Here is an 11,702-nt window from a genome sequence, read left to right as displayed (position 1 = left end):
CACACAGAGTGTAAGAGAGTACTGACACATTTGCATATAGTATCTGGTGGTGGAGAAAAAAATGCATTCCTTTCAAAATTTACAGTAATTTAAATTGCATGAATATGTTTTTAACTAGGTAACAACTGCCTCTGCCCACAGTGGATGTCGTTAGGGTTTTCAAACCATACATATACCAATATAAGAATATGCTTGTGCTGTTGAATACAAATGTGCTTTGAGTTCATTTTAAAGTGTTCCTCCATTGCAACAATAAACCACAAGTAGTGTAACATCTAAAGACGCGTCCATGCAGTGTAACTGATCCGCTTGAGCCACAATGAAACAAATATTGCCAAGATATTAGAACCAGATGCAGAAAAAAATCTGACAATTCTTGAGCTGTCCACCATGTGGGTGGAAAGGAGCACCATGTCAGACCCACACGGTAAGATGTGGGAGGTGAGGAAGAATAAGAAGGAAGTCATGCTCACAGGAAATAAGTTTATGACATAACACTTGGGCGACGGGTTGGTTGGAGGGGGTCCAACACTGAATCTGTGTGTGTGTGTGTGTGTGTGTGTGTGTGTGTGTGTGTGTGTGTGTGTGTGTGTGTGTGTGTGTGTGTGTGTGTGTGTGTGTGTGTGTGCCTGGAACGTGACTTTTTATTGATTTGAATTATTTAGCTGATTGTAACTCACACACCTTTTTTGGATTAGAAGTAGAAATGTGCTTTTTTTGTTCTGAGTGACCATGACAAACCGATATAACAGAAACGGTCACGTTATGCCAAAAAAATGCAAAGGTATTCATTCAGTCGTACACATACACTCGCACACACTCAGTAGGTGAAGCGTCGCACCAGCCGTGCTTCATATGTATTCAAGTATTCAGCCAAGGCTGGTGATGTTGGAGCGACCACCCGGGGGTGCTACAATGCGGTGGCCAGAGCGACGTGGGATATTGTCATCAATCTGTGCACCTAAAATGAGGACAAAATTTATATATTAGATGGCTCTAATTGCAAAAGAAATCAATTTTGCATAACTGTGTATTTAGAGTACATTCTGTTTGAAAATATATTACTTTTCTTACCTGAAAGGCTGAAGTTGGACTGGTGAAGATTACGTATTGGTGGTGGCTGGTGAGAGGTGGGAGAGGTTTTGGCTGACGGTGAAGGAGTAATGTATTTGGGAGTCGGAGCAACATCATATACAGGGCCATCATATATCCCCCGAGTTACACCCTGCTTACGCTTTACCTGGGCAGAAAACAGACAGAGACACAAACAAGCCAACCTATTATTCATTCTTTAGAAGCGAATGGCCTGCAGCACATTAGTCTCCATAATGCGGGACTAATTGGCTCATTTGTATTTTGCCTGAATCACCTACTGGTGAAAAAAGAGAGAATAATGATCATGTTTCTAATCAATTCAGCTCCTGTTTTGTTTTGTTTTTTTTCTTTTTCATTATCATAACATAATAATCTGTACAAAAGGTAAAAATAAACATCCCAAATTCCTCCAACCAAGGTTAGGTTGTACAATTATTTAATTTACAGAGTCTTCTTCAAATCTTTATTTGCCTCATTTTGGGGGCATATTTAAATTTTTACCTTTTTATGAGGACTTGCAGCAAGATAAGGAAAAGAAATCCTCAAACATCTACTATCCAATTAATCTTTCAATGAAATTTTTCAATGTGACATTTATAACACTGTTTTTTAAGTATTTTTAAAATCTTCTAAATACTCTACCTCATTCCTAAACTTTACACGCTGGTAAGCATAATCTGGGAAGGGTTTGCGTGGAATAAATCGACCGGTGCCCTGCTGAGCATGCAGCTTTCCTTCTTCATACACCACCTGGCCTTGAATCAGCACCAGCACTGGACCTCCGCGACATTCCAGACCCTCGAAGATGTTGTATTCTGCAGCCTGTGCAGAGAGAAAATATGAGACAAAGAAGTACAGAAAACAGAGGATTATTTGATTTTTCCAAATACTGTACAGTGTTTAGCCTCTCTATGCAGTCAGGGCAAGCTTGTTTTTTATCATAGGGTTTAATAGATGCAGCAAAATGCAGCATATGAGAAGATGGGGGATAAATAAGTGGGGGGCAAGGGGATACGGGGGGTGACTGTATAAATTCAGGGGGATGGGCGGAGATATAACAAAATGGGTGAGGGGTGAAGGGAGATTATAATTTAAATCTGGCTTCAGTCTGGATTAGGGTCTTTGGGGGTGGCAGAACAGACCAATAAATGAACTACGGTGTATTGAGTTACATTTTTGAAAGCAATTTTGTTTTACCATTTGCCTATAGCTCATTTTGTTTTGCAGATAGATTTTGTCTTATCCTTCACACAGACACAGCTGTCTGTGTGATAGCTGCTGCTGTTGAAAAAGGTGAAAAGGCTTCATCTGTGATGCTTAAAGGATTAAAACAACAATGTCCTGATAATCCACGGTCCACAGTGTGAACTCGGGAGCATGGTTATTGTTCCGTGTCATTTTCAGTAGACTCGGTGTCGGTTTCACAATACGAAATTTCACTTGCCATCTCTGATTTTGAGAGAGAAATGTACAAAATGCACATTTGACCACACATTTGCTCAGACCCGAACACAATAAGAATGAACAGCTATTCATGTGTAAACTCTGTCTCATCTGCCTTTACGAAATATTATTTTAATTAATTTAGGAAAAAACTTTTAAAACATTGAGGCTTACTATTTTGGTTCTAGCACACATATATGATATATACTGAGTAAAATAAAGCTAGACTTGACTGCATATTATTATTCAGGTTTCTGTTCCCCTCCTGTGATCTTCCACATGGTTCTTATCCTATTTTACACTCTGCAGTCTCCCATGAAACCTTCTGTTGTGCAGCCTCTGTCTAGACCTCCCCCCCCTTATTTTATTAGTTCTTCTCCCTCTCTCCGATTTACCCACCCTCTCTTTTCCCTCATCATCTTTCTTTTCTTTTTGTCCTCACCGACTGCTGGAGTTTGGCAGTGATGGTTTTGACGCTGTCAGGGTCCCAGATGACAATGTCTGCATCAGAGCCCGCAGCTATCCGACCCTTACGTGGGTACAGATTGAAGATTTTAGCAGCGTTGGTGGATGTGACTGCCACAAACTGGTTTTCATCCATCTTCCCCATGGCCTAAGGGAAAAAGAAGTGGATGTTTAGAGTGCTACACAAAAACCTCACACCTACACAAAAGAAACAACGAAAACATGCCCTCATTGCTCACCACTGCCTTTTCCCAGACAAAGCCCATTCTCTCCTCAACGCCGTTGATTCCTTCGGGGATCAAGGTGAAGTCATCTTTACCAATAGCTTTCTGGGAGGTGCTGTAAGCGCAGTGAGAACTGCCCACCACCTGGAGGTCCCCACTGTATCAAGGCAACAAAATGAAGTGAAATCATCAGCAAACACTTAAGGATGCAGTCATTGACTTGTCTAATGTTAAAAGGTTCCCTGACAAATTGCTAAAAGTTTTAAACCCCTCAGAGAGCTCAGTCTGTAGAAATAGCAACAAATCAATAAAATAAAAATGTTTACGTTAAAAAAAAAAGACAGAATGAAGAAGACACATACAGAGAAGTTATTTTTTAACCACTAGCCACCAGGTGTCCTCACTGAGCATGTAAGGTAAAGTATGTCAAGTCATGCAGTGGCCTATTGCAGAAAAACAGCCAACTGAACTACAGAGAATGGTGCAACACAGCTGCAGTATCAGTCCTTTAAACATTAACTAGATTAATGCTCAGTCTGGTCTGCATCATTAAAGAAAGCCAACAAGACTTATGCTCGCTTTAGCTCTGAATAAATAAGGCTGAATCCGGCTGATAAAGAATTGTGATTGTCACGGTTCAGTTATAAGACCTTTAATTTATTTGTTAATTACAGTGATTACTCCGTGTTAGTGAGCTGTGGGATCGTCACCTTAATGCCAAGAAAGTGCTTATTATGTAAATAATGGGCTTCACTGAAATCTGAGAAGGAAAAAAAGCTGTTCTTGTGTTCATGTCTCCGAAAAGAACCTAAGGATACACCCCGTTGTTTCAGGAGTGGCTCAAAGAAAACAGCAGTATCACACCACCGGCTTGACAGCATGGACCCGCCTTGAGAAGTAGGAGCTTCAGACGAAGGGTGGAGAAACAGAGGAAGATAGAGGAGGAGGAGAAGGAGGAGGGAGGCACTCGGTAGCCAAGGCAACAGATAATAGAGGTTTCAGTGCTATTTGTGGAATCGGGGGCATTTTAAAATGTGCAGCTGGAAGTTCTCCGCATTGTGTGTGTGTGATATGTGTGACGGGTGCGAGTACTGTGTCTGAGGTAATACCTGAGGTGAGTTTGGCCTTGACTTGCACTTATGCATAGGTACAAGTTAACCAACCATTATCGTGTGCTTGACTGAATATACAGTAAAGTGGCTTCCAAATGATTATGTAGTCCTTAGTCTGTAATTAAGTCTCTCTTCTCTTCTGCCTCTCCTCACACCTTCACCTTCTCTCCATCTGTTCTTCTGTTTCACTGAAGTTTGATCTAAAATTCTGCATAACACTAGCAGCTGTTTGTGGCATGAATACCAAAGAGTGTGTAGGGGTAAAACGTAAGAGTCTCCTTTTGTGTCTTCGATCCTATTTGCATTTCACATTGAGCAGAGGTCATACTGTAGCTAAATTAAGCTTTTGTCTGCCTTTACATAAATACTAAAAGTTTTTGCCTGTTTTAGGGTTTATGAAACACTCTTGACACTGCACATTTTCTCAGACTTCATACAAACTACTTGTTGTAAAACTCTGGAGTCTTCTATAAATTAAATTACTACAGTTTTTAGCAATATCCATTCACTGTTTAAAAAGAAAAAGTGAGACGTACCAGGCCAGCAGGGTGTGAAGATGGTCCGGGGTTGTCTGGTCAGGACTTAAAGGTGGAGAGGTCACGTAGGCAGCAGCCTTGGCCCAGTTTTTGCTCCAGTAGTGCGAACCATCAGTGGCCAGGCTAGCTGTAATTGGCTCTCCGAAAACCACCGAACCTGAGAAGAATAGTAGAATGGTTAATTTCATCCTTAATAAAGACAGAAAAGGACATTATATGATTAAGAACTACCTTTCCTCCGGGCCTGGGTGATAGTGTCAGCTGCACTCTTGCTCATCACCTTTGTGATGTAAACAGGACAGTTCACACGATTGCCAAGAGTGATGGCACGGAACACCGCCTCAGCCTCCAACTGCACAGGAAGGGAATAAACTAGAGCCAAGAACCTATACAGTGGCAGGTGAATTGATTAACAGTGAAGCTATGGGGGGAAAAAAATCACCTCTTCGGGACGACTAAGAGGATGGCCTTCTGGGCCAGTAATTCCCATTCCAAGTATTTTTTGCTGTTCCTGCAAAAAAAAAAAAATTTATAAGAATAACAAAAGAATGTCAGAATTATCTTCACATGCAATGCAATCACTGACAGCTGTACATACAGTAACTGTACAGCCATGTTTGAATGCCTCTGATGAGATTTCAGGAATTAGAAATAACAAATCTTTTGGCCTGTCAAGCTAAAATAAATATGCAGTGTAATCTTCGAAAGCCAGCGCACAGCTGGAAGATTAAGCACATTTCAGTTTCTCTGAAAACCTGGATGACAACCAGATCCCCACCCTGCTCCCTTTTTAGTGTTTGTTTGTTCTCTATGGGGTTGATATGAATTTTCATCACCTATCTCCCTATTTCTCTTACAGTTAGTTTAACAAGCGTGTCATGATCATTCATCAGCACTGCAATTATCTTCCATTACCCTGATTCATCTTCACATACATCAAAGTTTTTGCCATAATTGTCTCATTAATCTGGGCCATCATTTCCATGACCACAACTAATACTTGCCATCACTTCTGCTAGCTATATCAGCACCTTCACCCTCACCAACTTAATCACCATTACATAATCATCATCCTCATTAGAATAATAATGGTCAACTTTAATGGTGGCCTAAGATAAACATGTCATTCTCAACTGCAGCTGCAGTTGCAGGCGTATTAATCCTTGCTTTCTCTTTCTGAGAGATGCAGCATTATGTAACAAGAATATCTCTAAGCTGTGGTGCATGCTGGAGAGAGCAAAAAAAAAGGCAGCAGCACTTACCTACATAATAAGATATCCTTTTTCAGCAGGCAGTAGCACTTACCTGAGCAATAAGATCACCATTTTCAGCGTGAACTAACACCACAGCACCCAGCTGCTTCAGAAATGAGAATGCCTCATACAGCTAAAAGACAAGAACACCAATTTTCAGATTTCTACTGTTAAAAACAGAAGCCAGAAGATTCGTACAGTACAGATTCGTGGAATTTATGAGTATAAAACATACCTCTGAATCGGTCATCTGGTACACATCCTTATAAGCCATGTATACTTGAAAGGAGTTGATACCTGGCAACAGAAGAAACAATGAACGGCTTCATAATGAGAAAGTAAATACTCAGGAGCGTGGATAATAAAGACAAACTGTGAGTGAGTAGGAATGGGAAGCAGTGCGTGTTTGTGTCTAGCCAAATAATACAACTCCTAGAAGGAAGCTGGACACACAAGCAGCTGGTTTATCTCGTATGGTGACTTTTAAAGCTGCCCCAGAAGAAAATGCTAATTTTTCTACTCAAACAGATTACAAGTGAAATTTGCACATGGCCACAATGACAGCAGTGAGAACAATGGCTCTCTATAGTGTCTTGACTCTAAGAGGATTCAGCACTTTAGCCAAATTGTTTCTAAATCTGTCCCTATTGTTCTTGTGAAATGTGCCCAAACTAGGGATTGAAACAAGAACTGCAAGAAAGGCCACATCTCTAAAATATCATAAAATAATTAAAAATGGACGTACCTTTGTCCTGCACCAGAAGCTCCAACTCATCTTTAACATTTTCATTCCACTGGGGGATGTCTACGTGCAGAGAGTAATCACAGCAGGCTTTCTTGTCTGCGGCCTCCTGCCAGCGCTCAAACGCCTCCAGCAAACTGTCACCAGGCTGAGGGGCTACATGGTCAACTGAAAATTAGGAAGGGCACAAGGCATAGAAAAAAGAAAGAGCGTAATCAGTATTTTGAAACACTTAAAGACAAATGTAGATATGGTATGTGCTATACTGTAGCTGACACTTGCTGACTAAGTCTAAGCATTCACACTCACTGATCATAGTGGTGCCCCCAGCAAGTGCAGCCTTGGTGCCCTGAAAGAAGTCATCAACAGGCTGTGTGCCCAGATAGGACTTCATCAGGCAGGTGTTAACATCTATTCCACCTGGTATCACCATGCGGCCATTGGCCTCGATCACCTTGACTCCCTCAGGGACAACCAGGTTCTCCCCCACCTGCCTACCCAGGATAAGATGTGCAAAAACAGATGAATTGATGAAAGGGAAAAGGAAGCCAAATTATGGAGGTGTGAAGATTATGGAAAAGATTTGTCATGGCAAAATACACATGGGAATGCAAAAGGGTTGAGAAGATGGAAAAGAACACAAAAAGAAAGGAAGAGCAAAGAAATGTAGAAAACAGCCTGTGCAGTGCTTAAAACAACACGCTCATACAATGTCCCCAAATACGCACTTGATGAGCCCGTCTTCAATGTAGACATCTGCATAGAAAGACTGGTCATCATTAACAACTCGCCCTCCTTTGATCAGCAGCCTTTCACTCTGCAGGGGAAAAGCACAGAAAGGGAGATCAGGGAGGGAGAGGTTGAACTTAGTCCTGACATTTTGATATATTGCACAATCAGTTATGTAATCCATGGCTTTATAGCAATATAACATGATGTGGTGTAGTGTGGACAGAAATGCATGGCCACACAAGAGCTGTACCTGAATGGGGCGCCAAAAAAAAGTATCTTTCTGTTATTTCAATTATGCAATCAAATACTGAACATTCACAAACAGGGTGTTGAAACCAGCACGTTTTTTGTGAGACCACCACGTGTCCACACCCTCTACTACTACGGATGGTGCCTGGCAACAGCATTAGGAAGATGTTACGTCTCCATGGTAACCAGTGATCAAGCAGAGTTTGGCATGACGACAGCTGACGGCTTGCCGAAAAATCAACGTCTTTGACCAATGAGAAGGCAAAAGGGGGGAAGAATATGCAGACATTATTTGTGTCTTAACCTTCAAATTCAATGTGTAACTCTAGGCTTAAGATCCATTAGACACTGGATAATTCTCAAATAACAGACGTGCCAAATGTGTAAAATCCACGCTTGAACACAGACTGAAAAGGATGCACGTCGTTTGTTAAAATCTAGCTTCACATTTCGTTGCTTTTAAGCAAGCAATTGTCACTTGCTCGACTCCAGTTTCGATCGCACACGTCAACCGAGTTAATCTCTCTGACAGGCAGCGAGATTATACAACATTATCCAACCAGGAGCGAGAAAACGCGCTCAAACACAACGCACTGTCACCTTTCTTTGGCGTGCAGTTTCTCGTAGGGGCAGCATGAGAAAGCCTTAAGTGAGGTAACTTTCAGTAGGAATTTAATCCGTATTCATGCATACATGACTGCTGGTCGCTGCTGAGCAGGCCGGCTCGCTTACCGTCAGATGGGGGATGCTGTTCTTGGACCCAGACATGCTCTTTCCGTCGCTCTGCCCCCTGGCAGTTAACTCAGAAGCGAATTATACCGACTCCGGCGCCCCTGCGCGGCTTCCTGCTCCCCTTTGTCTCCACTGATGTGATGTGGGTTTTGTTTCCGTGTGTGACAGAAAGCGAGCGATGAATCCGCCGCCGTACGGCTGCGTCAGGCTGCGTGGCGCGCGCACAGTGGAAGAAAGCTGACGTTCCTGTGGGCGCGCGCGTGAGGAAAAACTCACAGCCACCGTATTGCCTGACGACGTTCACGACACGGGGGGGGAAAGACAGCTATAGGCCGTATGTGAAGACACGAGCACCCTCACACCCACTACACACACACACATCTTACTTCAAAGCATAAACAATGCAGCGTGGAGGTTGGGTGGGGGTACATGTTGTCTGTCGCTGTCCGATTCAGCACCACGGCAAGCAAAAAATATGTGTTGCTTTGTTGCGCGCGTTTTGCGCCTTTTATTGAGAATTTAAGCTTAACGCAATCCATAATAGCCAAACTGCAATGCACCATAAAAAGTTCATAATTTATGCAAACTGACGCCTTTGTCAGGAAAATAACTCCTGGTTCCTGGTGTCCCAAAACGAAACCAGCATAGCTTTTTTTGGTGGTTTATGAGTAAAAATTAATTTTATCCTCTGCGTAGGCCAAAGGTTTAACCAAAGGTTAAAGTCTAGTGGCACTTACTGGTGCACTTCATTAATAAATTATAGTTAGGGAACGACGGAGCCATTGCACTATCAACATATGTCAACAAAAAGCCATAGATTGAAGCTGTCAGTCCTACCTTGCCATTAGGACTTTCCGTCCCCGATGAAAATCTGACCTCAGCACCACTGCGTGCTTCGTTTCTCTCTCCGGGCGAGCCGTTCAGCGACGACTCCCGGGCCTCGCTGGGCGTCTTGCTAATGGGGTCACCGGTGTCTAAGAGTCGTTCCCGGCTCCCGCTTCTCGGGGTGCGGCTACCTTTTCTCCCCACCGCGTAGTTTTCGAAGTCTATGGTCTTGCTCTCAAACGCCCCCTCGACGGAGCTGAACATACCATAGGTCTTCCGCTGGTTCGGCCCGGTGGTGATCGGCCCTGCTAGGTAGACAGGTAGCTCATCCTCCCGGTTCCACTGTCTTCTGCAGTCAGACATATTGGCTACAGTGGGAGACGCACACTTCCCCCCCAAGTCTGAAAGGATGGAGACGGCTTTGCTTATTTTACGTCTAACCGGGTCACAGTCCCGCCTCTCCAGGCAAGCGCACTCATTCGATGATGTGAACTGGAAAAGCAGCTCTCTTCGGGCAACCTAGAATCCTTCCTCTTCATACACACATGGTGCAGTGCTCCCGTTTTGACAGGACTGGTGGCGTGTCAGTGTGAACTAGTTTTAAAGTGAAGCATTCGTGCTGAAAGAATAAGTAAGCACATCTACAACTTACCCCGATAAATTTAGATTCGGTGTTTTGGCCTCTTTGTGGAGGACCTCTTTGTCTCTCTCCAGTGTGCCCCTTTCTCGTGTTTTAATGTGGGGGGTTGTGTCTGAGCAAGACACATCATTATCATCGGATTAAATCAGCATCATCTTTCCATCCACATCTGGGGGGGATCATCCACAAAGTCCATGTGCCTTAGGGGCTTAACTGCGGTTGTCACACAAAGACCTGCTTTACATCAAAGACCATGCGAGCTAAACGAGAGCTAGCCTTTCTAGTTCCTTCATCTTCAATTATGGAGGCCTGCCCTTCCCAGGGCGCTCCATATGTACTCTCGGAAACGGGATGAGGGTGGGCGGCGGCTGTCCCTCAGCACTTGGACAGGTGGACCGCTACAAACATTAACACAGCAATAATACGTGCACACGCATTATTATTATTATTATTATTATTATTATTATTATTATTATTATTATTATTATTATTATTATTGAAGGAAACGGTTTCCAGGGCCTAATCCGTGGATCGACTTCCTTCGAGGCGTGGACGTCTATCAGCAGAGAATGTACCTTCACCTATCAGCAGAGAATGTCCCTTAGTCTGTAACACAGTCAAATATATTCTCAAGTAATATTCAAGCATGCCATTCAGCGTGTTAGTACGAGCTCGGGAGCAGCTTGGGAGAACAAGAAAACAGAGACTGCTTTAGATTGTCTTCCCAAAGTGACTCAACTTTATTCACAAGTACAACAGTTTATTAAAGAGGGTAAAATTCATGAGACAGCAGATTTATCAGTTTAAACCAGTACAGACCAAGATAAGGCAGCGTCTTCCTGCCCTTGGGTGAAGAAGCATCCTTTGTGTAGTGTATCAGTTCAGCTACAATTGTGATTATCTCAGCGACATATTTTCAAGGCACAAAACAAAGAGTTCTTACATTAGTGAAATCTGAAACAAACCATTTGGCCTTCAACAGGCGTCTAAAAGATTAAGAAACTAATGTAGCTGAGGGAGTGATCTCTGTGGTATTTCAACCTTGTACCAGCCTGTGATTCTCACACATCAATTCTTGGGTCAAAGAGAAAAACACTGAAACAAAGGGGCCTTATTGAATGACAGAGTTTTCCTGCATAATGTCACTATAAAACAATATCCAGTAAATGCTACCATGGTACTAAAATACCTAACAATTATTATTATTATTATTATTATTATTATTATTATTATTATTATTATTATTATTATTATTATTATTATGTATTTGTCCTCTTTAGTATACTGATACAAGTGTTTCTCTACTACATGCCTCATAATGATCAACTACACTGATGTAAAATCCTGTCTCTCCTTAATGAAATAATGAAAGGATCATAAATCCTCGTCTAATAGAACATATGGTATTAATAACAATACGACATTTACTTTTGAAGTAACCGAGAGATGGTAAACAGGTATACATAAGAATCTCCTATTTTAATTCATATGCGATTGTGTTTGTATCTGATGATTACAGCAATTGTGACTTATATAATTATCTTGGTTTTATTTATTAGTCATTTTAATGATTTCTATTTTACTTTCACAGCATCTCAGGGTGCAGGATCGCTGTCCTCTGCCATATGGAAAAGACACAATCGATTAAGTGTAG

General features: G+C 42.2%; 1 protein-coding gene across 3 annotated transcripts; it reads right to left on the bottom strand.

The window, feature by feature from the left end:
- Nucleotides 1–869: 869 nt before the first annotated feature.
- On the bottom strand, nucleotides 870–9,771 carry crmp1 (collapsin response mediator protein 1). Of its 3 annotated transcripts, none has more exons than XM_085355998.1 (14): nucleotides 9,421–9,771; nucleotides 7,599–7,687; nucleotides 7,180–7,364; nucleotides 6,874–7,038; nucleotides 6,364–6,425; nucleotides 6,181–6,261; nucleotides 5,318–5,386; nucleotides 5,107–5,227; nucleotides 4,876–5,032; nucleotides 3,243–3,384; nucleotides 2,981–3,151; nucleotides 1,738–1,917; nucleotides 1,075–1,240; nucleotides 870–961 (listed from the first exon to the last, which is right to left on the bottom strand). In XM_085355998.1, the coding sequence occupies exons 1-14, from the start codon at nucleotides 9,769–9,771 to the stop codon at nucleotides 870–872; spliced, it is 2,031 nt and encodes a 676-aa protein (XP_085212124.1). The 3 variants fall into 3 exon arrangements, with proteins under 3 accessions (XP_085212124.1, XP_085212125.1, XP_085212127.1); XM_085355999.1 differs by lacking the exon at nucleotides 9,421–9,771 and adding an exon at nucleotides 8,612–8,634 and having other exon boundaries at nucleotides 7,599–7,685; XM_085356001.1 differs by lacking the exon at nucleotides 9,421–9,771 and adding an exon at nucleotides 8,584–8,619.
- Between the last annotated feature and the right edge of the window lie 1,931 nt (nucleotides 9,772–11,702).

The sequence above is a fragment of the Diplotaxodon limnothrissa genome, linkage group LG6, assembly GCF_057381915.1.
Source record: "Diplotaxodon limnothrissa isolate DT_005_m linkage group LG6, D_limnothrissa_male_GT1.1, whole genome shotgun sequence".
NCBI classification, from domain to species: Eukaryota; Metazoa; Chordata; class Actinopteri; order Cichliformes; family Cichlidae; genus Diplotaxodon; species Diplotaxodon limnothrissa.
The sequence above is the reverse complement of the archived record's forward strand: the minus strand, read 5'-3'. Positions and strand labels throughout refer to the sequence as shown.

Coding starts and splice junctions, on each gene's coding strand:
- crmp1 (XM_085355998.1), bottom strand. CDS start 9,771: ATGTCTGACTGCAGAAGACAGTGGAACCGGGAGGATGAGCTACCTGTC. Junction 7,039..7,179: donor TGGGGGCACCACTATGATCA/GTGAGTGTGAAT, acceptor CCTAATTTTCAG/TTGACCATGTAGCCCCTCAG. Junction 6,426..6,873: donor GCTTCTGGTGCAGGACAAAG/GTACGTCCATTT, acceptor TTCTGTTGCCAG/GTATCAACTCCTTTCAAGTA.